General features: G+C 36.5%; 3 protein-coding genes across 5 annotated transcripts; all 3 read left to right on the forward strand.

The window, feature by feature from the left end:
• Positions 1-446: 446 nt before the first annotated feature.
• On the forward strand, positions 447-5,302 carry LOC143919658 (uncharacterized). Of its 2 annotated transcripts, XM_077442084.1 has the most exons (4): positions 527-814; positions 894-1,127; positions 1,774-2,721; positions 2,808-3,820. In XM_077442084.1, the coding sequence occupies exons 1-4, from the start codon at positions 629-631 to the stop codon at positions 2,838-2,840; spliced, it is 1,401 nt and encodes a 466-aa protein (XP_077298210.1). In that variant the 5' UTR covers positions 527-628; the 3' UTR covers positions 2,841-3,820. The 2 variants fall into 2 exon arrangements, with proteins under 2 accessions (XP_077298209.1, XP_077298210.1); XM_077442083.1 differs by having other exon boundaries at positions 447-814; positions 1,774-5,302.
• Positions 5,303-8,514: 3,212 nt separating this feature from the next.
• LOC143919726 (uncharacterized) lies at positions 8,515-12,002 on the forward strand. 2 transcript variants are annotated; one of them, XM_077442199.1, is made up of 4 exons: positions 9,063-9,360; positions 9,440-9,673; positions 10,319-10,693; positions 10,947-10,989. In XM_077442199.1, exons 1-4 carry the CDS (start codon positions 9,175-9,177, stop codon positions 10,947-10,949), a joined length of 798 nt encoding a protein of 265 aa, XP_077298325.1. In that variant the 5' UTR covers positions 9,063-9,174; the 3' UTR covers positions 10,950-10,989. The 2 variants fall into 2 exon arrangements, with proteins under 2 accessions (XP_077298324.1, XP_077298325.1); XM_077442198.1 differs by having other exon boundaries at positions 8,515-9,360; positions 10,319-12,002.
• Positions 12,003-15,001: 2,999 nt separating this feature from the next.
• On the forward strand, positions 15,002-27,747 carry LOC143920104 (uncharacterized). The gene is made up of 14 exons (XM_077442815.1): positions 15,002-15,073; positions 15,124-15,258; positions 15,348-15,720; positions 15,789-16,034; positions 16,113-16,333; positions 16,419-16,653; positions 16,730-16,905; positions 16,991-24,778; positions 26,254-26,499; positions 26,579-26,702; positions 26,777-27,021; positions 27,101-27,235; positions 27,302-27,427; positions 27,504-27,747. The coding sequence occupies exons 1-14, from the start codon at positions 15,002-15,004 to the stop codon at positions 27,558-27,560; spliced, it is 10,179 nt and encodes a 3,392-aa protein (XP_077298941.1). The 3' UTR covers positions 27,561-27,747.
• The last annotated feature ends 131 nt before the right edge of the window (positions 27,748-27,878 follow it).

Raw genomic sequence — 27,878 nt, forward strand, 5'->3', positions numbered from 1 at the left:
TAGGTGTGACCAGTTTTCTCGTGACCGATTCTAGGGTGTGACCAGTTTTAGGGTGTGACCAATTTTCTCATGACCCGTTTTAGTATGACGGGTGATCACGTGTGACCGATCTAGAGCGACCGGTTCACATTTGACTAGTTATCACTGAACCGACAACAGATTTAGAAATGATTCGGTGATTATATCCTAAATGTGAATCGTTAACAGGATAACCGCCGCTACGAAAATTACTCGCATGGATCTCCTGTAGCTCGAAAATTCATCGCACAAAAAAATTGCCGTACAGAAAACTGTCCACATATTGATCAAAATTGCCCAAATCTCGTAAAAAAAAAGCATTTGCTGACCAATATTTCAGCAGTTTTCTATAAGGTAATTTTCGAGCAATTTTTGTAGCGGCGGTTATTCTGGTAGAGATTCACATTTGAGATGTAGCCCGTTTACCCAAAAATATAGATCAGTAAAGTGGACTTTTCTTGCCAACGGACAAATGCCTGGATTTTCCAGGAGAAAATTGTGTTTGGCAACACTAATTTTGACATTCAACAATCTAGAAACCCCACTCGAGTCCGTCACCAGCGCCACTTTCGCGTCAGACTGGGAAGACCCTCGACTAGATACGTCTTAAATGTCTACATCTAGGAATCCATTGTCCACTATCCACTCTCCAGGAGTTTGTGCTTCTTCTTCCCAAGTAGCGATGGAGTGCAGACTTTGTCTCTGCTCTGCTCCAGCAGGGTCCTTCGTCTCCATCCACGACGACCCTCATCCACAGCGTTTGGCGCAACGCATTTGGACCTGCTGTCAGCTGCGGGTTAGTCACGATACTCTTGAACCACTGTTATTGTTAATTCGCTACTCCTCGTTATCGTCAACACCTTTCACATTTGCAGGTTAGGAGAGGTGACCATCTGCCAGATATGATATGCCTTTCTTGTGTCAACAATCTGGAATTGTTCGACAGCTTTCGAAACGCTTGTTTTCGGAATGACACAACGTCGAGGGTGAAGTTAGACAAGTATTTGAAAGTCAAACCGGAAGAGGTTTTGCTGGAAGATTTAATATGGGAAGATGAGTTGGGTGCTGATTGGCCATCCAACATTTCTAGCTCACCAGACGACGGCGAGGTAAGTAAATATAATTCAAGTTCTTTAGATTGATTCTTAGAGAAACATTCAATTAACTGTTTGCCTGCGGCTGTTTTCTATGGAAGCTTTCCGCGACAAGTCTGTAGCGCAGCTGTCTTCCATAGAATTTCTGGACTTTGCACGGGATTTTGAGCCTATTTCAACTGTTTTAAGGTTCAAAATTAGTTAAATATATTACTGAGAGTTGAATGCCATTTATTCATTTTGCTTAAAATGAATATATACCGGTCAAAATTAGTTTTTTGTGGAACCATACTGAAACCTCGTTTATGTGACGTCACGTCTGTTGAACAATGGCGACCATACGTCTCAATTGTATGAAGAATGATTATTTGACAATTAAGCCAAAAATACGAGATATATTATGTATTTTATTGTTTAAAATAATACTTTCTGTGTTAATTAAAATATCAGGTTACTAAGTAAATATTAAAATCTGTATTTAAGGTCGAAAAATCGATTGCCAAATTCGCGAAAAGGTGCCGCGTACAGGGCTTGTTCGCTATATTTATTGCCGCGGGCAAAGGGTTAATTGAAATTATAAATTCATATGTAAAAATGACATTTAATCACACTATAAATATGTTCACATGTTAAATTGAATAAATTTCGGTTTATTTTTTAGACCCCTGGAAGAAAAAACACTTTGGGAGATAATATGGCAGCAATAATAGATGCCAACAGACACATTCTAGCGGAAGAATTACCATTTCGAAAACCTTTAGATAAGATGTGCTCAACAAATTCTGAATTGGACCATAAAACAGATTTCCAATACAAATCGTTTACTCGTAAAAACAATCTAGTGACACAGAAAAACTCACTTACTCAAAGAGAGCTGCATGATTGTGACACTTGTTCAAAATCTTTTAACAGTAAAGATGATCTAAGTGTACACATGAGGGCTCATAGTGGGGCAAAGCCACATAAATGTGACTTTTGTTTAAAATCATTCCGTAGAAAATCACAACGCATTATACATATGCGTATTCATACTGGAGTAAAGTCACACAAATGTGACATTTGTTTAAAATCATTCTTTAGAAAAGGTGAACTCAATGTACATATGCTTATGCATACTGGAATAAAGCCACACAAATGTGACAATTGTTTAAAATCATTCCTTAGAAAAAATGAACTCAATGTACATATGCGTATGCATACTGGAATAAGGCCACACAAATGTGACATTTGTTTAAAATCATATCTTAAAAAATCACACCTCAATGCACACATAAACATTCATACCGGGGTGAAGTCACACAAATGTGACATTTGTTTAAAGTTATTCCTTACAAAATCACAACTCAAAGTACATATGGATATTCATACTGGAGTAAAGCCACACAAATGTGACATTTGTTTAAAATCATTCTTTAGAAAAGGTGAACTCAATTTACATGTGGTTACTCATACTGGGGAAAAGCCATACAAATGCGACATATGTTTAAAATCATATTCCCAGAAGCAAAATCTTGTTACACATATAGGTATTCATACTGGAGTAAAGCCACACAAATGTGACATTTGTTTAAAATCATTCCTTAGAAAAGTTGAACTCAATTTACATGTGGTTACTCATACTGGGGAAAAGCCATACAAATGCGACATATGTTTAAAATCATGTTCTCAGAAAAGAAATCTTGTTACACATATGAGTATTCATACTGGAGTAAGGCCACACAAATGTGACATTTGTATAAAATCATTCTTTAGAAAACGTGAACTAAATTCACATATGGTTATTCATACTGGGGTAAGTCCACACAAATGTGACATTTGTTCAAAAATATTTACTACGAAACAAAGTCTTAGTGTACATATATATAATATTCATAATAGGGTAATGTTACAAAAATAGAAATATTTTACAGGTCTTTTCGTAAAAAAAAAGTATTTGCGGGCAGTTTTCTTGCGACCAACTTTCCTGTGCGACCAATTTTCGTGCTACGGGATATCCACGCAAGCGGTTATCCTGTTAGCGATTCACATTTGACAAGTAACCCATTTACCGATTTTTTGATACTCCCATTGAGTCGATGCCATTGACACATGCAATACTTGAATGAATCTGAACGTTTTCATGTAACGGTAGTACTGTTATCATCTATATCCCGGTGTCTTTCTTGTTTATGTATTTTGTTTCTTTACGTGTGAATTATTTTTTGTTTAAAATTGTTGGCTACAGCCTGATCGCTTATATTTCATCGGGGGCAATTCAGTTCATTGCTTTGAGATAAGATCCATGCACCAGACCTATATTTTCATGTTTTGTGCATATGTATATAAAACATTGCTAATTGTTGAATATGAGGAAATTGAGTAATTGTTGAATATGAGAAGTGAAAAATATGGAATACTGCAAGTTATATTGTTTTGAGTTGACTTTCCGTTGCTATGACTTTCCATCGCAAAGTCAACATTTAAATGAAACGTTATTCCGAATCAAAGCCAGTGATCTCATATACTTATTTCACAACAATAGCCAAGTCTTACGATGGAATAATCGTCGCTCTTGTACAAACATGCAGAATGAATCTCTGGCAACGTCCCATTTGACTATTCCAGAAGAAAGAATTCATCGCTCCGAAGCTCAGAAACGAGCTTCTTTGTACATATAATTACTATTGTAACATGTATTGAACATAAATAAAGGATCCTCTTACTAACACAATCAGTGTTTTCATAGACCTTCCCGCGGTGAATTAATACCTTACCGCCCGCTTTGACGCGTGGATTGTTTTCACCCATGTCCGGAAATGTGCGCGACTATTTTCACTAGAATCCGGGCCGATTTCAGTTTCAATAGCAAAAAAGCCTTTTTTGTGCATTTGATTACTTCTAGAATAATGATCGTATTGTAGTGATATTTTGAAACACTGTTCATTATATCACTCTGCAAACATCTAAAAATTAAAACCAGGGATTTTAAACTGGAGTACGCGAATTAATGTTAAAAAATAATAAATTACGTAAATGTCATCCGAATAGCCTTTGAATATAAAAATAGCATAAAACTGAAGTTTGTAGTAGTGGACAGTAATAGACAGACCATGGTAAATCAAAATTCCAAAAATGTGAAGAACAAAATCATTTTTCACTCATTTGAAAATGAGACAATTTGTGATAGCTTCGGAATAATAGTTGCTTAGGATAATGTTTAAATAGGATATTTGGGTTTAATTTAAATTAACTGTTAAGTATAAGTATATTTTTTTAGTATCCCAAATCAACTAGTGAATCCTTGAGAACAGTATCATCTGTGTTTTAAATTTTTTAAAGATCCAGTGTTTCTTTAACTTGCATTTTTGTAAAGCGATATTTTGGTTTTAAAAAAGGCAACTATTTTTAAGAGGTCATAAAATTTATTTTCCAAGAATTATTCTCAAAACTGTATTTTTTATGTAAATACATTAACAATTTTGATTCGGTGATTCTCTAACTTTTTTATTTAAAAAATACTCTTTAGCCATTAATAATTACGAGACGACATTTTTTGTAAATTGCGAAAGTTCAAGACCAAGATGTCAAAATAATAATGTTAAACTCGGTGTTTCTCAAAGATTAAGTATTAATCTTGAAAAAGCATGGTTAGTGTTAGACAACACCAGCATCCACCATATCCCAGAAGTGATACCAGCATACCCCAGAAGTGATACCAGCATACCCCAGAAGTGAGTGAGCTGGTTGAACGTACAAACCATATTTTTAATTACTTACATTCATACTCACCAATGATGAATCCCACTGAAGAAGTTGCAATATTTAAAATATGATTAAATATTGACTAGGGTAACCAGCCTTTTTTTATACAAAAAATATTGTTACGTACACTCGGATTAGGCCGAGTAAGTGCAATCGGATTAGGCCGAGTAGCATCCCAGAGACTGACCGTTATAATTGGTTTCGAGGATTATCTCCCCCGAATGCACTTAGCGGGAGTAGCGGTAACTCGGGGTCGCATTCCGGTAGAGTTCTCAGAACCCACAGCGGTAGCGTGGGACATCTAGTACTTGACAATAACAATAACAAATCGGACGTTGAAGATGCCCTGAGAGATCTATCCGTTATAAGGCGGTACTTAGGCGATATCAAGACATTCTAGACGGACCACTGCCAGTGCGTGTATCTCCTTAATCACCAATAAATGCTGTGAAACGACTTTGGCCTTTTACTTGGATCCTCCACCCACCCCTACGCAACAATATTTTCAAGTTGTAAATAAAATCTAAAAATATTCTCATTGTTTTTATGCTATGGCCTATGAATGATGACAAAATTTAAAATAAAATAATTTTTTTGACTAAGGTAACCATCCTTTTTATACAACATTTTTTTTTAAGCGAGAAAACATCTACAAATATCCCCATCTTCTTTATGATTAAAATTTAAAATACTATAAATTTTGATTAGGGTAACCAGGCTTTTTATACAGCTAAATTTTTGTAGTGAGATTAAAATCGAAAAATATTCCCATCGTCCCTATGCAAAATTTAAAATAAAATAGATTTTTTGACTAGGGCAACCAACCTTGTTATACAAAAATTTTTTTTTAAGTCAGAAAACATCTCAAAATATTCCCATCATTTTTATGATTAAAATTTAATATACTATAAATTTTATTAGGGTAACCAGCCTTTTTTATACAACGAATTTTTTTAATTGACAAAATAATCTAATTTATTTTGAAAATCTATTTATTTTAAATTTTGTATAAGAATGGTGGGAATATTTAAATATTTTTTTTGTTGTATAAAAAAGGCTGGTTACTGTAGTCAAAAAATTATAATATTTTATTTTTTTATTTTAAATTTTAGAATAATTGAAAGCATTTAAACGATGGGAATATTTTTGGATTTTTTCTCGCTTAAAGTTAAACATACATACTTTATTAACTGTATCTTGATTTGATCTAATTTTATTTTAAAATTATTAAATATTCAAATTTTTTTAAAAATAATTTTTTAACAACGATATACAAATTTTAAAATTTAATTTAAGTTTATTTATTTTTTAAATTAAAATAATAATAAATTGTCATTAAACATTACTTACATATAATATTGATTGTTTTTTCACATTAAAAATTGTTGTATGCAAAGATTGGTATAGGTCTATTAGCTACAGAAGGCGCGTGCACAGTACTCGTACAAATGCATTTTTCATATACAGGCTGTTATTTATATATTTTATTTCAACCGATCCTGTAATGTTTTTAAGATCTATGATATAATTTGGGTGGCATATTTATTTAATATTTGAATACGTACCACGAATAAAATGATAAATAGCATTTTTTTAAATTATAAGCAAAACAAACGTACGTATGCAAAAATTAATACGAATTAAAAAATGAGAAAAAAATATAGGATATAAATTATACTAAACAGGAAATAAGTGATTTTAAAAGTGTTCGAATTTTGATAATAATGCAGTCCTTTTCATTATTATGTATAGACATTCTTCTTTGTCGGCTAGTATTAAGTCCCGACCGTTACAAAGAGAATGTCGTATCATAATTCTTCTACGCCACTTAATTCTCCATCACTTGAAGAATCCATATATTCGCTATCAGAATATTCTACTTTTATAATGTCAGTGAAATTGTCCGTTAAATTATCGAGTTTTGGTTCCAGTTCAATAAATTTTTCTTCATGTTTTTTCACATGTCTCCAAACGTCTCTGAATGTATCAATAGTGATTGACTCTGCTCTGATTCACTATACGATGCATGAAATAGTTGAAAACATTATACACAATTTCGCGAGATTGTCTCGTTAGTGTTTTCCCAGATCCAATTTTATTACAAAGCATTTTATTATCATATATCCACTAATTCTAATGAACTAACTCCAATTAACCAATTAGCAAACAATATAAGAACGCGTTACGTCAGTTTGTGGGGGTTGATCGGTGACTGACCAGTGAAACTGGAAAAAATCACCCTGTAGTGCACACTTGATCACTGAGCAAAAATCACCGAGCAATACAAAAAATAATTGTTGTTTCTGTCATGCTCGGAAAGTGGGTGCGTATGAAAGGGACCAACTGATTGTCCTAGAAAACAGATACAAAAAATCTTATTCATATCTTCACGGATACAATATACGTGTTTGTATTGGTACGTGCCAGCTTTCGCTGCACGAGCTATAAGCCTTGTCTCAAAAATAATATTTTAAGCTTGCAATATTTATAGCATTAAGACTTTTAAATTTTCTTTCCAACTCGAAAAAAATTTTTGTACAAAAAGCCTGGTTACCCTAGTCAAAAAATTATCATATTTTTAATTTTGCAATAATTTATATCACAGAGATGATGGTAATATTTTTATATGTTTTCTAGCTTTAAAAAAAATGTTATATAAAAAGTTTGGTTACCCTACTCCAAAAAACTATTTTATTTTAAATTTTATTTTATAAAAAATTTGCCAAATAAATGAAAAATAGCACGGAAAAAAAATTCATAAAAAAAAATATATTTTTGACATTTAAAATTCGCTAGACAATTAATTCAAGCGGTAATTGCAATTTACTCACTTTGAGCGTAACAATCCTAAATTTTGAGTTAAAGACCGCAAAAGCCAAAAAACTGTAAAAATCGCGGATTTTTTTAAACGATCATATCTCGTAAACGATCGCCCACCAACAAAAATCAATATCATATTCGAATTCAGTGGGTCAAACTTAGTTAAGATTGGTTAGTCTCCGATCTGGTTACTCAAAAACGTGATTTTATGTTGCTCAGTGTTATCGATTGCGTCCATTGTTCCAAACAATTTAAGCAAGAACTTATGTTTTTCACCAATCACTCGAGTCTTACGCTGCTTGAATTTGGTCAGCAATCACATTGATATTTTCAATATTTCACCAGATAATCTATCCGTATTTTTACTTTTAATTCAATTTAAACTATTTAAATATGGTTTTTTTTGTTTATTATTTTCAATTTGTAATTTGTATTTTTTTTTTAATTCTCAATTTTATAATTTTTATGTACAATTTTTTAAATGTTTTATTTTATTTGTTTATCTATTATTGTCGTTTTATTTTTTCTTATGTTTTTGATCTTTTATGTATTGTCTGGCCACAGTGTCATATTGGGGTGACCTGTTAAGACACTGTGGTACACTTGTATATTAAAATAAATAAATTTGACATTCGAACTATCAAAGTAAAATGAACGCTAAAGCGATTGCCAACCTTCTCGGATGCGAGCGTCAGATGAGCTAACAGATGCCCGCGAGCTCCTCGCGAAGACCACAACCAACGGCCACGAGGGCTTTTGGCTGGAACATATGTCTAGTCGATAATAATAAAAATTTCGTAAATAAAAAGTATTTGCGAAAATTTTTGTTTGTGTGACCAGTTATCATACGACCAATTTTTAATTTTTGGGTGGGACCAGTTTTATCATGACCAATTTTAGGTGTGACCAGTTTTCTCGTGACCGATTCTAGGGTGTGACCAGTTTTAGGGTGTGACCAATTTTCTCATGACCCGTTTTAGTATGACGGGTGATCACGTGTGACCGATCTAGAGCGACCGGTTCACATTTGACTAGTATAATCACTGAACCGACAACAGATTTAGAAATGATTCGGTGATTATATCCTAAATGTGAATCGTTAACAGGATAACCGCCGCTACGAAAATTACTCGCATGGATCTCCTATAGCTCGAAAATTCGTCGCACAGAAAAATTGCCGTACAGAAAACTGTCCACATATTGGTCAAAATTGCCCAAATCTCGTAAAAAAAAACTATTTCCTGACCAATTTTTGAGCGATTTTTGTAGCGGCGGTTATTCTGGTAGAGATTCACATTTGAGATGTAGCCCGTTTACCCAATAATACAGATCAGTAAAGTGGACTTTTCTTGCCAACGGACAAATGCCTGGATTTTCCAGGAGAAAATTGTGTTTGGCAACACTAATTTTGACATTCAACAATCTAGAAACCCCACTCGAGTCCGTCACCAGCGCCACTTTCGCGTCAGACTGGGAAGACCCTCGACTAGATACGTCTTAAATGTCTACATCTAGGAATCCATTGTCCACTATCCACTCTCCAGGAGTTTGTGCTTCTTCTTCCCAAGTAGCGATGGAGTGCAGACTTTGTCTCTGCTCTGCTCCAGCGGGGTCCTTCGTCTCCATCCACGACGACCCTCATCCACCGCGTTTGGCGCAACGCATTTGGACCTGCTGTCAGCTGCGGGTTAGTCACGATACTCTTGAACCACTGTTATTGTTAATTCGCTACTCCTCGTTATCGTCAACACCTTTCACATTTGCAGGTTAGGAGAGGTGACCATCTGCCAGATATGATATGCCTTTCTTGTGTCAACAATCTGGAGTTGTTCGACAGCTTTCGGAACGCTTGCATTCAGAATGACGCAACGTCTAGGGTGGAATTAGACGAGTATTTGAAAATCAAGCCGGAGGAAGTTTTGCTGGAAGATTTAATATGGGAAGATGAGTTGGGTGCTGATTGGCCATCCAACATTTCTAGCTCACCAGACGACGGCGAGGTAAGTAAATATAATTCAAGTTCTTTAGATTGATTCTTAGAGAAACATTCAATTAACTGTTTGCCCGCGGCTGTCTTCTATGGAAGCTTTCCGCGACAAGTCTGTAGCGCGGCTGTCTTCCATAGAATTTCTGAACTTTGCACGGGATTTTGAGCCTATTTCAACTGTTTTAAGGTTCAGAATTGGTTAAATATATTACTGAGAGTTGAATGCCATCTATTCAATTTGCTCAAAATGAATATATACCAGTCAAAATTAGTTTTTTGTGGAACCATACTGAAACCTCGTTTATGTGACGTCACGTCTGTTGAACAATGGCGACCATACGTCTCAATTGTGTGAAGAATGATTATTTGACAATTAAGCCAAAAATACGAGATATATTATGTATTTTATTATTTAAAATAATACTTTGTGATAATTAACATATCTGGTTACTTGAGTAAATATTAAAATCTGTATTTAAGGTCGAAAAATCGATTGCCAAATTCGAGAAAAAGGTGCCGCGTACAGGGCTTGTTCGCTATATTCATTGCCGCGGGCAAAGGGTTAATCGAAATTATAAATTCATATGTAAAATAACATCTAATCACACTATAAATATGTTCACATGTTAAACTGAATAACTTTCGGTTTATTTTTTAGACCCCTGGAAGAAAAAACACTTTGGGAGATAATATCGCAGCATTAATAGATGCCAACAGACACATTCTAGCGGAAGAATTACCATTTCGAAAAGCTTTAGATAAGATGTGCTCAACAAATTCTGAATTGGACCATAAAACAGATTTCCAATACAAATCGTTTACTCGTAAAAACAATCTAGTGACACAGAAAAACTCACTTACTCAAAGAGAGCTGCATGATTGTGACACTTGTTCAAAATCTTTTAACAGTAAAGATGATCTAAGTGTACACATGAGGGCTCATAGTGGGGCAAAGCCACATAAATGTGACTTTTGTTTAAAATCATTCCATAGAAAATCACAACGCAATATACATATGCGTATTCATACTGGAGTAAAGTCACACAAATGTGACATTTGTTTAAAATCATTCTTTAGAAAAGGTGAACTCAATGTACATATGCGTATGCATACTGGAATAAAGCCACACAAATGTGACATTTGTTTAAAATCATATCTTAGAAAATCACACCTCAATTCACACATGGAAATTCATACTGGGGGGAAGTCACACAAATGTGACATTTGTTTAAAGTTATTCCTTACAAAATCACAACTCAAAGTACATATGCATATTCATACTGGAGTAAAGCCACACAAATGTGACATTTGTTTAAAATCATTCCTTAGAATACGTGAACTCAATTCACATATGGTTACTCATACTGGGGAAAAGCCATACAAATGCGACATATGTTTAAAATCATGTTCTCAGAAAAAAAATCTTGTTACACATATGAGTATTCATACTGGAGTAAGGCCACACAAATGTGACATTTGTTTAAAATCATTCCTTAGAAAAAATCTACTTAATTCACATATGGCTATTCATACTGGGGTAAAGCCATACAAATGTAACATTTGTTTAGAATCATTCCTTAGAAAAAATCTACTCAATTCACATATGGCTATTCATACTGGGGTAAAGCCATACAAATGTGACATTTGTTCAAAAACATATTCTCTGAAACGATATCTTAGTGCACATATGGCTATCCATACTGGGGCAAAGCCACACAAATGTGACATTTGTTTAAAATCATTCCATAGAAAATCATACATGAATTTTCACATGGTTACTCATACTGGGATAAAACCACACAAATGTGACATTTGTTTAAAATCATTCTGTAGAAAAAGTGGACTAAATTCACATATGGTTATTCATACTGGGGTAAGTCCACACAAATGTGACATTTGTTCAAAAAATTTTACTGCGAAAATAAAGCTTAGTTCACATATATATAATATTCATAATGTGGTAAAGTCACAAAAATAGAAATATTTTACAGGTCTTTTCGTAAAAAAAAAAGGAATTTGCGGGCAGTTTGCTTGCGACCAACTTTCCTGTGCGACCAATTTTCGTGCTACGGGATATCCACGCGAGTGGTTATCCTGTTAGCGATTCACATTTGACAAGTAACTTACCGATTTTTTGATATTCGCATTGAGTCGATGCCATTACTTGAATGAATCCAAAAGTTTTCATGTTATGGTAGTACTGTAATCATTTACATCCCGGTGTCTTTCTTGTTTATGTATTTTGTTTCTTTTCATGTGAATTATTTTTTGTTTAAAATTGTTGGCACTGTAAAAAAAATCTTTGGAAATAAAATAAAATAAAATGTATAATTTTTTATTACTAACCTCTTTTTACTTTCACTTATTTAAATTATGCTTGAAATTGTTATAAATACAAAAGAAAAGTTGTAGAGATCGAGTTGTATAATTTTTCTTGTATAGTAATCACCGAAAAGAAAAATGTGCCGATTTGAAAATGTGATTGATAAACATTTTTTTTTTAATTTTCCCAAAATAACGGGGAAAAACACGGTTTATTCTCGGGAATAAACCGGGTTTTTTCCTGCCGGAACACATCTCTAATCAACATGCGAAGTTCATGGGAAACTATATCAGTAACCTATTTATAGTATATATATTGTTACGTACACTCGGATTAGGCCGAGTAAGTGCCATCGGATTAGGCCGAGTAGCATCCCAGAGACTGTGAAGATTGGTTTCGAGGATTATCTCCCCCGAATGCACTTACCGGGGGTAGCAGTAACTCGGTCGCAGTACGGTAGAGTTCTCAGAATCCACAGCGATAGCGTGGGACACTTCCGTGGCACATCTAGTACGTGACCATAAAAATAGGTAAACAAATCGGACGTCGAAGATGCCCCGAGAGACCTGCCCCTTATAAGCGATATCAAGACATTCTGGACGGTGCACTGACAGTGCGTGTATCTCCTTAATCACCAATAAATGCTGTGAAACGACTTTGGCCTTTTTTTTGAGATATGACTTTTCTTATAGATATATGCCCAGTGAACACGAATCTGGTAATAAAAAATGTTGATTGGCTCGATATTCGGCGATATATGTGTTTTTTTAATCGCGCGATTTTTCTATATCTTGGTGTTGTTCGGTCAAAAATTAACGAAACAGGACAAGTTACAAGAGCACCAGGATCTAGAAGGAATTCAAAATTGACGGAAAGTGAAAATCGTGTGATAAAACGTGCTGTTCTTTAAGGTCGATTTATTACTGCTTCTAAAATCAGGAACGAGGTCTACGATTCAACATCCACAGCAGTACATACCAGTACGAGTTAAGGTCTATTCATACTTAACAGCACTGCACGACTCCGTTTCAAATATGTCATTTTATTACATTTCTATTCATACCTACCTACACGTCGCGGTCACGTCACGTTTACAGCTATTTGGCCGAGTGCAAGGCAAAATCGGCTTACTTATACATTAGAAGCCATGACGATACGGCGCAATATTGCTTACGTCGTATTGTCGAGTACTTGCAATATGAATGCATACACGTGCATTCGTAGCTACGCGTCAGAATACAAGTCAGCAAAAATGTTTCGCCGTTTATCGAACGAAAAATGATGTATAATCGCGTTGTTGTTGGAAGAAGAAGCTCAAGAAGGCAATAAAAAAGCACGGAGGCATTTTGATGTGCATCCCATGTTAAAAAATTGAAAAACCGAAGGAGAGTTTTGGACACTTGGACCCTTTGAAGGAGAGCTTGTGGATGATGGACAAAATTTTTTTAAATATTTCCGTAAAAAATTTAATTTTTTTTAAATATTTGCGCCAAAACCATGTCGAAAGATTGAACAGCTGTCAACTATCACTATCGATAATTGGTCCAAAACAGCAAAGCGGCAGATTCATGGCACGTAATTCGCGTGTATATTTCCATGATGGCCAAAAAAACGGATACGATACGTTGACGGATGTTGCTGTAAGGTATGAACAGGAAATGTCGGGTACTGCTGTAAGCCTGCCGTGGCGTAAACGTGACGGTTGGTATGAATAATACCAAATGTACCAATGTACCATACAAAATGTACCAAAGAATACTTTTCGTACGGCCGGATACCTGCTGAATAGGTATGAACAGACCTTTAAAGGAAGCTGAATAAATAAGGCTTTAGAGCGATGAAACACCCGCGAAAAAGCCACTTCTGACGGTTTCAATGAAGAAAAAGCGGTTGGAATGGGCCGAGGACAAGAAGAATTGGACATCACAGGGTGGTGTTTTCAGATGAATCGAATTTGAATCTCATTGGATCTATAGGGCGGGTTAAAGGTTTGGACCGTTTCCCGGCCTATGGAAATTCAGTTGAATTTTGAAGAGGATCTTTATTACTCGATTAATACAGGTTTATTTGTATGTACAGCGAAGTAGGTAGGGGATTCATTGGGACGAGCCAGGTCGAGTTCCTTTAGCTCACTGGCATCTGGGGACGATGCACTGGTTTATAAAGGTGTTGCTTGAGCAACGTGTAGCTGGGCTGGTGAGATCACGTTCTGGAAGATTCCAGCGGGGTCGAGGTCTTCCTTTGTGTTCTATGTTTGATGCGTAGTAGCGTAGCTCCTTGGGATTTCCCGTGTACTCGTGATTGCATATTTGGAGCGAGTCGAATCGCCTTTATGGGTAAGCTGGACGAAGTATTTCGGCCACGGCTGACTTTCGTGTACGAGAACAGGACGCGATGATGTCATTTGTACAGATTAAGTTCGATGAGGGAAATAGGTGATATTATGGAGGATGAACGAATGAGACGACTGGCATGTTAATGCACGTGTTTATTATATGACAGCTGAAGACAGAGTGAGTAGTAGCTCTCCGAACCCAGCCGAGTTGGTTCCCACTCGCAGGAAGGCAACCGAACTCGGCCATGTCGTATAAGCGAGCCGCCACAATATCATCGACCGAGTTTCGTATGGTGCAAGTCGTGCTATATCTCTACAGATCAGATGGGAAGACCACAGTTTGCCGTAGAAGTGAAGAATGTTTTCACGAAAGTTGTATTTCACCAACCATGAAGCATTACCCGTATCTTATTATTTGGGGGTGCATAACAGCATACGGTATAGGGGCTTTAGACTTCGTCCGAGGGTCCATGAATGCCATACACTACGAAAAGATGCAAAACTCTTTCGTTTTTATGCGATAAAATATTTATAGATACACTATTGTTATTTTTTAAAAAATTGGATGTAAAAAAATATAAATATACAAAATTTTCATTATCGTTGGCGCAAAGCAGCAAAACGGCAGCCTCTGAATTCGATCAATTTGAATCAATGCTACCCAATGAGAATAATTTTGCACAATGACAGTTGAAAGAATACATGACACTGGCGAAAAGGCTACCGTCAACGATCACACAAACAGACCAACGGTCGTAACGAACTAACTGTGTAACCGTCCGTGAACGATAACGGACAAGTGCAGGATCTCGGTGCGATGTCGCTCGCTTCGAGCGTCGGGGACTCCGCCCCCGGCACGGAGTCTTCGCCCCCGGCGCCCCCTCTCACACCCCACACCTCTCACCCCGCCAGAAACTGGTCGGAAAGCCTCCTCAACTGGGTTCGTACAAACTTTATCAACATTCAAAATCCCATGCCTTCATATAATAATATATATTATATATATAATCATAAAACACCCATCATCAGGTCAACTGCGTCCTAGGCACTGATACATTCCACAGCCTGAGCTACAAAGCTCTATTCGCTCTGATCAAATGCTTCGACGGGATCAAAGACGATGCCGACGACGATACTTACTTAGAACGTTCTATAGTGCTCTTCTTGAAGAGGGAGTATCCTTACTTCAGGCGTGGTAAACATATCGACGTATCAGAAGACACTACCTTAATAGCTTCTCTCCTCCTGCATTATTCCTGTGTAAAAAGCAAGGACGTGGCCATCAGGGGCACCATGTGCCAACAGTTGGACACGATCGACCAGAAGGCTATATTGATATTCGCCAACAATTTAATGAAGCATGAGAACATCACAGAGAGAAATCTGCAGAATGCGATTGCAGGTATTCTACAATTCGATGCACTTATTCCTACTCGTTTTAGTGTTTTACTAATTGCATCCACTTCACAGCTATATCGACGGATGTAGAGCGTTTGGAATTGTCCTACAATGAGAAGGCGTCTTCGACTCCGCTCCGTATAAAAATGAACGTGATGAACTCACCACTGATTAAATCTCCGTTGTTAGTGGGGACTCCGTCTTCGCTGCGATCCCGCAAAGTCTTTCATTTGGAGGCCGAACTTGGAGCTGAACGGTTCGACCGGAACTTCCTGCAGGAGGAGGTCGACCGACAGTCTCAGAGGATCGTTGAATTGGGTAGATCGTCGTCTTGAGCTATCGGTTTATCGATTGATTGATCATATTTTATTATAATACATACTTATATAATTTCAGAGAGGCTGCAGGATACGTATAGGGAGGAAGTGCAACGGCTACGCAGGGAGCTCAATCTAGTCGGAGATTGCGATGAAGATGACAAAGTGGAGAATTGCAATCAGTGCAAACACAAGGATAAGATGCTCGAAGAAGAGCTCCGTTCGCACGAATTGGAGATTTTACGGCTTTTATCCAATATACAAAACGTCGAGGAAGAGCGGGATTCGCTCATTACCAGAGTAATATATTTTATGCACTGCTTGAACATAATGTGTGGATGAAATTTAACCTTTCAATTAATGAATTGTGTTGTTGTTGTTGTAGTTGACAGAGTCGGAACATGCCGTATCGGTGTGGAGTTCGCAAGCAATCGAGTCGGAGAGTATGCGAGACGTTCTGAAAACGCAATTGGAAGCGGCACAATCTGAAATGTGTGACTTGAAAACGGCCCTGTTAGATGCGAACCGATATCTGGAGGAATACCGACGAGAGAATCATCTGAACAATAGTGTCGAATGCGACGACGACACTTTACCGCTTAAAAAGTCAATGAGTTCATGTAATAAATCCATGTAATGTGTATTCTATTTGTGTATTCATATGTTTTTGTATACTCACTTGTGTAAATATTTCAGCTTTGATCGCTTCCGCCGAAGATTTGGGTAAGGCGGTGATTGATGTCCAATTGAAAGAACAGATCAAAAGAAATTGTGTTCTGAACGATAAGTTAGAAGTCATCTCGAAGGATAAGAAAGACGTTGAAGAAAAGCTTAAAAAGACGAGGGCAGAAAATGAACAATTGTTGTCAAAAGTTAGCAAAATCAATCACATACAAAAAATATGTGACAATTTGTTGTTTAATTTAATTATTCTATTGATCTATTGTTTTATTGCAGGTTCAAACTTGTACCGTGTTTGAAGACAAGTTCGTTGAATCTCAAAAGCGTCTGCAAGACGAAATTAATACCGTTCAAGAGTTGAAAGACGGATATATAAATTTGAGAAGTGAATGCCAGTCCAAGAGTGATCTCATCGAGATGATTACAAACGAAAAAATCAATTTGAATAATACTTTAGAAGGCAATAAAATCACCATTGAAAATTTAAACAAGGAAGTCGACATGAAATGTGGTGAAATTTTAACGCTCACAGATAGATTAGTAGACGTTGAGACTAAGAATTCTACGCTTACCGAAGAAAACTGCATAGCTTTTGATAGATTGACGAACGCTCACAACGATATCAAATCGTTGAATGATGAGATCTCTTTGTGTAAGGCGGTCATAGTCGACTATGAAGCTCAACTCGACGGCAAGAAGTCGGAGCTTTGCCTGAGCGGTGAAAAGTTGGACGCGTTGAAACGAGAGTGTCAAGAGCTGCAGAACGCCGTCAACTGTTATATTGCCGCGCAGAAGCAAAGCGAAGATGATAATTTCGCGTTGAAGACGACTATTGACACGATGCTGAAGGAGTACATGACTTCTTGCATCGTGAACGATGAGAAATTCTACGACTATGAGCGCGAAATTTCGTCAAAGAACGGGCAGTTGGACGAGTTGCTGTTGAAATGTTGCCAGCTCGAGAAGAATCTGTCCGACTGTTCGGTGCTGTGTGAGAATTTGGATCAGGAACTGCAGCGGAAGAATTGCCGCTTGGACCACATGTCACAAGCTAATACTACGCTTGAATTCAAACTCGAGGAATGTCAGGAAATGTTAGCATCGAAAATCAACGATATTTTAAAACTGACCGAAGAAAATGTTAGGTTCGACGACGATAAGAAAGTTCTGGTTGAAAAATATGATACTTTGACTAATGAATATAACATGCGGAACGATTTCATTGACGAAATTACTAAGGAAAGAAATAGTCTTTATGATAGTATTGAAGTTTATAAAACTACCGTTGAAGGTCTTAATGAAGATATTTCCATGAAGAGTGATCAGATTGTTGAAGTTGAAACGAAATATTCTAAAGTTGTTGAAGAAAATGGTAACATTTCTGAACAATTAATCAATGCTTGCAACGAAGTGAAGATATCAAACAATAGAGTGTCTTCGTGTGAAGCTGTTATATTAGATTTGGAAATTCAAGTCAAAAATGTCGAATCTGAACTGTCCGATAGGGACGACGAATTGAATGTCGCGAAACAAGATTGTCTACGGTTGCAAAATATGGTTGTTTCGTACGAAGGACAAATGTCGGTGAAATCTAAAGATTTTGAGGAATTGCTGTTGAATTCTCATCGGTTAGAAACCAAACTATCCGATTTGAATAAGGATCTACAAAAAACTAATTGCGATTTGGGTGTTTTGTCTCACACTAATGCAGAGCTTGAAAGCAAACTGAATGGATGCGAAGAAGTTTTAAATCTTAAGGCGAAAGAAGTTGAAAAATTGACCGAAGAAAATGTTTCCATCAAAAAGGATAGTGGCGTTTGTATAGAAAACTACCAGTTGCTAATCGACGATGTTAAAAGAGAGAGGGACGATCTTAGAGATAGTATTGAAAGCTATAAAAGCGACGCTGAAGAATTGAGTAAGGAAATCAGCTTGAAAGACAACTTGATTGCCGAGTTTAGTGATAAAGTAAACAATGCAGAATGTAAACATTCCGAAGTGGTCAAAGAAAATAGCCGGCTTTTAGAAAGATTAAAGGAAACCATTGATGAAGTGTCTAAAAACAAAATTGCCATAGATTGTTTCGAAATTCAAATAAAACACTTGTCGGCGGAAAATGTTTTGCTCAGTGGGAAATTAAAAGAACGTGAAGAGAGTTTGGTTTTAAAGGTTGATGAAATTTTAAAATTAGTCGAAGATAACGCTACGTTCAAAAGCGATAATGATGCTCTCGTTGAAAAGTACGAGGCGTTATGTGATGATTATAAAATGAAAAATGATTCAATAGAAGAAATTAAGCGAGAGAAAAATAATCTTCAGGACGAAATTGAAAGGTATAAAATTGCCGCCGATGAATTGAGTAAAGATATTTCATCAAAGGTTGATTTGGTGAGCAAACTCACGGATGAATTAGAAAAGGTTGAATGTAAATATTCGACCGTCGTCAAGGAAAATAATCGGCAGTCGGAGAAATTAGTCAACGAAATTAATAAAGTATCTTTGTCCGAGACTGTTGTACAAGATTGTGAAGCTCGGATGAAGAGTGTCAAGTCGGAATTGTCCGATAGAGATAATGAGTTGGAAATTGCTAGACAAGATTGTTTGCAGTTGCGAAATACCGTTGCTCTATGCGAAGAGCGAATCTCGCTCAAGGTTAAGGAGATGGAAGAATTGTCGTCGAATTCTGAACAAGTCGAAAGGCAACTTGAAGATTTGAAGGTAGATTTACAAGATAAGAATTGCAATTTAGATGTTTTATCGCAAACTATCATCACGCTTGAAACTAAATTGGAAGAGTTTGATGAAATTTTCGCCGTCGATGAAGTTACATGTAAAAATCAAGACGGAAACGTTCTTATTGGAAAGGCTGTGATGTTAATCAACCGCTATAAAATGCAAAACGATGCAATGAAACAAATTGAACTGGAGAAGAATAATCTCCACGATGAGGTTGAAGGTTATAAAATGGCCGTGGAAGATTTGAACAAACAAATTTGTACAAAATGCGATTTAATCGTCGAAGTCGGTGATAAATTGGTCGAATTTGAGTCTAGGAATTCTGAACTAGTCGTTGAAAATTGTGAGCTCTCAGAAAAAATGGTAAACGCTTGCAACGAGGTGAAATCTCTGTCTGAAGAATTGTCTGTAACCAAGCAAGATGGTGAAGTTCAAATTGAAAATGCTAACTCGGAACTGTTTGATAAGAATAATGAATTGGAAGCTGCAAAACGCTCGGTTCTTTTGTATGAAGAGCAATTGACGACGAAATGTAAAGAGTTGGAGGAGTCGTTGTCGAATTCTCATCAGTCGGAGAAACACCTTTCAGATTGTCGATTGGAGTGTGAGAATTTGAATAAGACTTTACAAGAAATTAGTTGCAATTTGGATGTTTTATCTCGCGCTAAAATTGAACTTGAAAGTAAATTAAATGGTTGTGAAGAAGTTTTGAATCTAAAGACGGAAGAAGTTGTAAGATTGACTGAAGAAAAGATTTCTATTAAAAATGATAGTAATATTGTCGTTGAAAAGTTTGAAACTTTAATAAAGGACGTTAAAAAGGAGAGAGACGTTCTTCAAAATGGCATTGAAAGCTACAAAGTTGTCATCGAAGGGTTGAACAAAGAAATTCGCTTGAAGAGCGATTTAATTGCCGAACTGACGGATAAATTAAAACATTTCGAATGTGAACATTCTGAAGTAGTCGAAGAAAATGTAATTCTCACAGAGAAATTAACGAATGCTTGCAACAGTGTGAAAACTTTGACTGAAGAAATGTCTTTATCTAAAACTGTTGTACAAGATTATGAAGTCCAAATCAAAAATGTCAAATGTGAACTGTCCGATAGACACAATGAATTAGAGATTGTTAAACAAGACTGTTTACGGTTGGAAAATGCCGTTGTCTTATGCGAAGAACAAATTTCAGTGAAGACTATGCAGTTGAAAGAATACTCGACTGATTGTGAAAAGCTTGAAAATTTGAACACTTGTAATTTGAATGCCATATTGCAAACCAATGTTGCGCTCGAAAGTAAATTGAAAGAATGCGAAGAATCGTTGGCTCTGAAGATGGATGAAATTTCAAAATTGACCGAAGACAAGGCTTTGTCCAAAAATGACAATAATATACTAATTGAAAGATACGAGACGTTAATAAATAACATTAAAAAGGAGAAAAATGATCTCCAAGACAGTATTGATGGCTGTAAAGTAGAACTGAATGAAGAAATTCGTTCAAAGAGTGAATTAGTCGCAGAACTTACAGACAAATTAAACAATGTCGAATGCAAGTATTCTGAAGTGGCCAAAGAAAATAATAACCTTTCGGAAAAATTGACAGCAACCTTCAACGAAGTGTCAGAAAACAAAACTGCTATAGAACATTTCGAAATTAAGATAAATGCATTGTCAACGGAAATTATTACACTTGAAAGCAAGTTGAAACGATATGAAGAAGCATTAACTTTGAAGACGGAAGAAATTTCAAAACTGACCGAAGAAAAAGTATCGTCTAAAAATGAATGTAATACTCTCATTGAAAAGTATGAAACGCTAATTTATGACATTAAAAGAGAGAAAGATGACATTCAAAGCGGCATTGAAAGTTATAAAGTGACTGTTGAAGATCTGAACAAAGAAATTTGCACAAAGAGTGATTTAATTGCCGAACTTGTTAAAGAAAAGAAAAATCTTTCTATAGCCTTCAACGAAGTGTCGGAAAACAAAACTGCAATGGAACATTTCGAAATTAAGGTAAAAGAGTCGTCGACGGAAATCATTGCACTCGGAAGCAAATTGAAACAATGTGAAGAAGCTTTAGTTTCTAAGATGGAAGAAATATCAAAATTGACCAAAGAAAAGGTATCGTCTAAAAACGATAGTAATATTCTCATTGAAAAGTATGAAACGCTAATTAATGACATTAAAAGGGAGAAAGATGACGTTCAAAGCAGCATTGAAAGTTATAAAGTGACTGTTGAAGATCTGAACAAAGAAATTTGCACAAAGAGTGATTTAATTGCCGAACTTGTTAAAGAAAAGAAAAATCTTTCTATAGCCTTCAACGAAGTGTCGGAAAACAAAACTGCAATGGAACATTTCGAAATTAAGGTAAAAGAGTCGTCGACGGAAATCATTGCACTCGGAAGCAAATTGAAACAATGTGAAGAAGCTTTAGTTTCTAAGATGGAAGAAATATCAAAATTGACCAAAGAAAAGGTATCGTCTAAAAACGATAGTAATATTCTCATTGAAAAGTATGAAACGCTAATTTATGACATTAAAAAGGAGAAAGATGACATTCAAAGCAGCATTGAAAGTTATAAAGTGGCTGTTGAAGAACTGAACAAAGAAATTTGCTCGAAGAGTGATTCAATTGCTGAACTTGTTAAAGAAAAGAAAAATCTTTCTATAACCTTCAACAAAGTGTCGGAAAACAAAACTGCTGTAGAACATTTTGAAATTAAGATAAATGCATTGTCAACGGAAATTATTACACTTGAAAGCAAGTTGAAACAATATGAAGAAGCATTAACTTTGAAGATGGAAGAAATTTCAAAACTAACCGAAGAAAAGGTATCGTCTAAAAACGATAGTTATATTCTCATTGAAAAGTATGAAACGCTAATTTATGACATTAAAAGAGAGAAAGATGACATTCAAAGCAGCATTGAAAGTTATAAAGTGGCTGTTGAAGAACTGAACAAAGAAATTTGCACGAAGAGTGATTTAATTGCCGAACTTGTTAAAGAAAAGAAAAATCTTTCTATAACCTTCAACAAAGTGTCGGAAAACAAAACTGCTGTAGAACATTTTGAAATTAAGATAAATGCATTGTCAACGGAAATTATTACACTTGAAAGCAAGTTGAAACAATATGAAGAAGCATTAACTTTGAAGATGGAAGAAATTTCAAAACTAACCGAAGAAAAGGTATCGTCTAAAAACGATAGTAATATTCTCATTGAAAAGTATGAAACGCTAATTTATGACATTAAAAGAGAGAAAGATGACATTCAAAGCAGCATTGAAAGTTATAAAGTGGCTGTTGAAGAACTGAACAAAGAAATTTGCACTAAGAGTGATTTAATTGTCGAACTTGTTAAGGAAAAGAAAAATCTTTCTATAACCTTCAACGAAGTGTCAGAAAACAAAACTGCTATAGAACATTTTGAAATTAAGATAAATGCGTTGTCAACGGAAATTATTACACTCGAAAGCAAATTGAAACAAAATGAAGAAGCATTAACTTTGAAGACGGAAGAAATATCAAAACTGACCGAAGAAAAGGTTTCGTCTAAAAATGATAGTAATACTCTCATTGAAAAGTATGAAACGCTAATTCATGACATTAAAAGAGAGAAAGATGACATTCAAAGCAGCATTGAAAGTTATAAAGTGACTGTTGAAGATCTGAATAAAGAAATTTGCACAAAGAGTGATTTAATTGCCGAACTTGTTAAAGAAAAGAAACATCTTTCTTCAACCTTCAACAATGTACCTAAAAGCAAAATTGCCATCCGAGCTGATGATGTTCAAAACGGAGAGTCGATGGAGAACGTTTTCGTGCAGAGAAAATTGACAGACGACAACAAGCTGTTGATGTCCATCGACGACAACATCAGCTTCGAGGTCTTTGAGAGCGAATCGTCACTGCGCCAACTCGACAATGGCTGCGATGCTGCGAACGACGATGCTGACAGAATATCGGCGCTGATCCACTCCACCGAGATGATTGCGAAGACGTGCGCTCAGAATGTGCTCGAAAAAGACGAGCTGATCCTCAGTCTGGAGAGGCAGTGCGACGCTTTGAGCCGACAAGTCGAAGATCTGCAGAAGATCGACCGAGACAGTGGCGTCACGTCGACCACCTCGGGTGGCGACATCTTCAATGCGGTTCGCAGGAGCCTCTCGAAGACCCTGGAACGTTGCAGCAGGGGAACATCCGATGCCGATTCAACGACGGAGATAGATTTGAACGCGTATCTGTCTAGCGTTGACAGCACTATGATGTCTCTGGTCGACGAATGCGACGATTTGAAATGCAAACTCGGACGGTGCGAATATGATAAGGAGGTTGAAGTCAAACAGAAACTGTCCGAATTGACACAGAGCATCAAAGACGATTGCTCCGAGTTTGAGTTGGAGCTTGAGAGCGTTTCGAAGCTGCGTACGACGCTCAAAAGCAAATGGCAACGTTTAAATCAAATCTTAAACGGAATAAACAATGAAATGTTTACCTCTTTCCGTGACGAGGGTGCTCTTAAGAAGCTGGACCTTTGCGAGCGGAAATTGAAGCGTCACTTGACGTTCGTCGAAGACGAGCTCATCGAATTAGACAAGCGGGCTTCGGCCGCAGCCGTCACACGTTGGCTCTATCGTAGACTCGACTTTAACAAGTTGGACTTCAATAATAAAATTTATAGTCTTTCGCCGGTGATCGATTCCGTGGATCGGCTCATAAACGATGTTGATACCGTAACGAAGGAGTGTGAAGAGTATCTGTCGGTGAAATGTGAATCTGTTGCTTTGTACGACAGGTTGCATCGAATCACCGAAAAGTATTCGAAGCTCGAAGAAAAGTCAATGCAATTCGAGTCGTTGAATGGAAGACTCAAAGCCGATAACGACGAACTGATTGGAACCAATGCCGAATTGACTGACAAGCTGTCGGCCCTGAGGAGTCTCTTCGGCGAGATCGAGTCGAAGAATGAGCGTTTGACGGCAGCCAAAGCGGCCCAAGACGAAGACAATGTAGAGCTGAGGGCGAAGGTGGAAACTTTGACGGAAAAGTTGAACGACATCAACCTGAAGATGTACACGGAGAATGTGAAGCCGTTGATAGACTTCGACAAGATGCTGCAGGATAACATCAAGCTTCGGGATGAGCTGCGGTGCGCCGATTCGGTGCGGGTTGAATATGCATCGTTGAAATCGGCGTACGGTCAGATCGCCGACGAGAATAAAAAGTTGAAGTCGTCGGCGGAACGCGGCGACGTCAACGAGCTGGTGTCCGATTTGAGGAACGAATACGAGGACAAGTTGAATCGGATGAAACAGAAAATGGTCAGTATGTGTCCTGTGATATTATTTGCCGTTGTTTTGTATCAGGTGTTTAGGGCGACGACGATTTCGTCTCAGCATGGATGCTTCGGGAGGTGATTTCAACTTCGAAAGTGAACTTCGCCGACGCACTATGGATCGTAACTTTCAAGCCATCCAAAGCTATATATATATATGTAGCAAAAAATCAAATAAAAAGTTGTATGCGAATGACGTGAAGTTCCATAGTGTCTTTGTAAATGAAATTGAGTATAGAATAGTATTTAAAATTACCAAAGTTATTATTAAGGGTTTTACGATTAAAAAAAAAAGCAAATTTGCAGTTTTTTGTAATATATTTCAAAGTCAAATGCTTTAACCATTTGCCCGCGGCAATAAATATAGCGAACAAGCCCTGTACGCGGCGGCACCTTTTTCGCGAATTTGGCAATCGAGTTTTCGACCTTAAATACTTACTCAAGTAACCAGATATGTTAAGTAACACACAGAGTATTATTTTAAACAATAAAATACATAATATATCTCGTAGTTTTGGCTTAATTGTGTCAAATAATCATTCTTCATACAATTGAGACGTATCGTCGCCATTGTTCAACAGACGTGACGTCATATAAACGAGGTTTCAGTATGGTTCCACAAAACCGCTAATTTTGACTGGTATATATTCGTTTTAAGCAAATTGAATAGATGGCATTCAACTCTCAGTAATATATTCAACCAATTTTGAACCTTAAAACAGTTGAAATGGGCGCATATAAGGCTCAAAATCCCGTGCAAAGTTCAGAAATTCTATGGAAGACAGCCGCGTTACAGACTTGTCGCGCAAAGCTTGTATAGAAGACGGCCGCGGGCAAATGGTTAAGTAATGATAAACCGAGGCCATTGCGATGTAAACATATTTATAATTAATACCGTGTCTTATATATGTATGTAGTAGATGACAAATTAGATGAAGTTGGACTCAATTCTCTTATTTATATATATATATATATTGAGTTAAACGTTATTTTATTGAAAATTAGATTGAGTCCTACAAAGCATATGTTTTCTAACGGTGGCCGTCAATGCATCGAACAAAAATCCAGGCCATTTCCAGACCCGTTTTCTAAATTTTGAGGTTATGTTGTGTCCACTGCGATGGTCTCAAATAAATGCAATATTATTTGTATATTAATTAATCTTTTGATTATAGAATCGTGCAATACTCAGTAATTTAGCTAAATATATATATATGTATATACATATTTCATCTATATTATATTGCAACAAATATTTGCAAAGATTATCATTATTTTATGTATAGTATATATAATAATAATAAATGCATTTTTTATTTTAAATACAATGACTGTTTTATTTGCCTGGTTTTTTTTTTTTTTTTTTACCCAAAGTTAAGGCTCAAATTAGATAACATTTGATAATGTAGAAAAATAAATTTTTACATAACGGCTTATCTGTATGTTTATATTATATTATAGAAACAACTATACCAAGAGCAGATATCTGTATATATCGATAAGCAAAAGGAGGAATTGACACGTTCCGAATCGCTGTGCAAAAAGTACGCAGACAAGATCAAAAGCTATGAATCGCACGTCAACCAGCTTAGCTCCGAGCTGTGGAAGGTCGGCGAGAAGCTGCTCATGGAGAGGAACGAGAAAGACTGGCTGAAGCAAAGACTGAAAGAATACGGCTCTCGGCAATCTCTGCTGTTCCCGTCAACGGTGAGCATAATACAATCCAGCACTATAAAGACATTCCGTTGATTGTAGTATTATATGTGTTATTTGTGTGTTTTTGCAGTCGGACATAACCAAGAGTCAAATGACCAAATCGAGCTCTGTGCTGAAAGTCTTCGACGACAGTGTTAGGGATCTGATTGACGAACGTAATTGGCAATCATCGACTAAGAAACCCAACAAAGCAGGTTAGAATACGATAAATACCCGTGTTGAAATATAATAGTGTACCTACAGGTAGAATATAATATGTGATGTACAGAATCAGGTGGTCTACATATGTCCGACGAGGAAGGTGAGGTGTTTGACAACACGTACCTGACCGATTTGAAGGACGGTGTTTGTGAGCCTCGTCTGCCGAAGACGGTGACCGCCGAGCGGAAGCCAGCATTTGATCCGAACCGTCTGTCGGAGCTGCAGTGGCGCAACTCTTTGTGCCTGCCGCACCTGAAGAGTTCGTACCCGCTCGAGTTGAACCTCCGAAAGATCAAGGAGAACGATATCAAAGTTTGTTCTTGGACTGTGTACTTTCATTTGTAGATTGGCGGTTTACCATTGTCGTTTAAACAATGCTGTTTTTACATAGATGGGTGCGAACAGTCTGGACGACAGCATCGTAGCAGATAAATCCAGCCGTCCTAAGAAAGAAGCCGGTCAGACGTCGTACAAGAAACCGGGGCCTCCGACTCCGAGCAAGAAGGGTGGCCGTCAATCGTTACAGGTATATAATAACATAGACATTTGATAAATGTATGTAGTTTTGGTAATTTATTTGGTAATTTTACAGGGAAATGATTCGCGTGAACCCCTACGAGAACATAATGATAATTTGTCGAAGAAAGCGACTACTCCGTCTCGCATCCGGTCACTTTTCATGGGAAACAATTCGCAAAAGCAAGTAGCAAAGGATGAGGTACGAATCGGCGGCCATTTTTATGATTATTTTTAATGATGAATTGATGGTTTTGATGAGTTTTTTTTGTTTTTAGAATACGTTCGGCACTCCGAAAGGAAGAAGGCTCAGTATATTCAGAAAGCCCAGATGAATTTGGCTAAATAGTCGACAACTTTTGTAAAAAGTGGTTTCCTCATAAACATGACGATTATATGTAGCTGTTATATTATTTATTTTAATTAATGAAGCGCATTATGAGTTCTTAGCTAGATTCGAATTTGTATTTTTTATATTATATTTAATTGTCCATATGATTTTGTAATATTTTATTTAGTTTTAATTCAACGTTAATTATTTATTTTTAAATTGTTTTTATTTTTTTTAATATTATGTGTAAATTCCAATAAAATTTTATTTTTATATAAACCTTTTTGTTATTTTTTTTTCTACTGCAGTTCAAGCAAAAAAT

The sequence above is a fragment of the Arctopsyche grandis genome, chromosome 12 (assembly GCF_051622035.1).
Source record: "Arctopsyche grandis isolate Sample6627 chromosome 12, ASM5162203v2, whole genome shotgun sequence".
Taxonomy (NCBI): domain Eukaryota; kingdom Metazoa; phylum Arthropoda; class Insecta; order Trichoptera; family Hydropsychidae; genus Arctopsyche; species Arctopsyche grandis.

Excerpts from the sequence above, each read along its gene's own strand:
- LOC143920104 (XM_077442815.1), top strand. The coding sequence starts at position 15,002 with ATGACAGTTGAAAGAATACATGACACTGGCGAAAAGGCTACCGTCAAC. Across the intron at positions 15,259-15,347 it reads CGGAAAGCCTCCTCAACTGG|GTCAACTGCGTCCTAGGCAC; the intron begins GTTCGTACAAAC and ends ACCCATCATCAG. Across the intron at positions 27,428-27,503 it reads AGCAAGTAGCAAAGGATGAG|AATACGTTCGGCACTCCGAA; the intron begins GTACGAATCGGC and ends TTTTGTTTTTAG.
- LOC143919726 (XM_077442198.1), top strand. The coding sequence starts at position 9,175 with ATGTCTACATCTAGGAATCCATTGTCCACTATCCACTCTCCAGGAGTT. Across the intron at positions 9,361-9,439 it reads GGACCTGCTGTCAGCTGCGG|GTTAGGAGAGGTGACCATCT; the intron begins GTTAGTCACGAT and ends TCACATTTGCAG. Across the intron at positions 9,674-10,318 it reads GCTCACCAGACGACGGCGAG|ACCCCTGGAAGAAAAAACAC; the intron begins GTAAGTAAATAT and ends TTTATTTTTTAG.
- LOC143919658 (XM_077442083.1), top strand. The coding sequence starts at position 629 with ATGTCTACATCTAGGAATCCATTGTCCACTATCCACTCTCCAGGAGTT. Across the intron at positions 815-893 it reads GGACCTGCTGTCAGCTGCGG|GTTAGGAGAGGTGACCATCT; the intron begins GTTAGTCACGAT and ends TCACATTTGCAG. Across the intron at positions 1,128-1,773 it reads GCTCACCAGACGACGGCGAG|ACCCCTGGAAGAAAAAACAC; the intron begins GTAAGTAAATAT and ends TTTATTTTTTAG.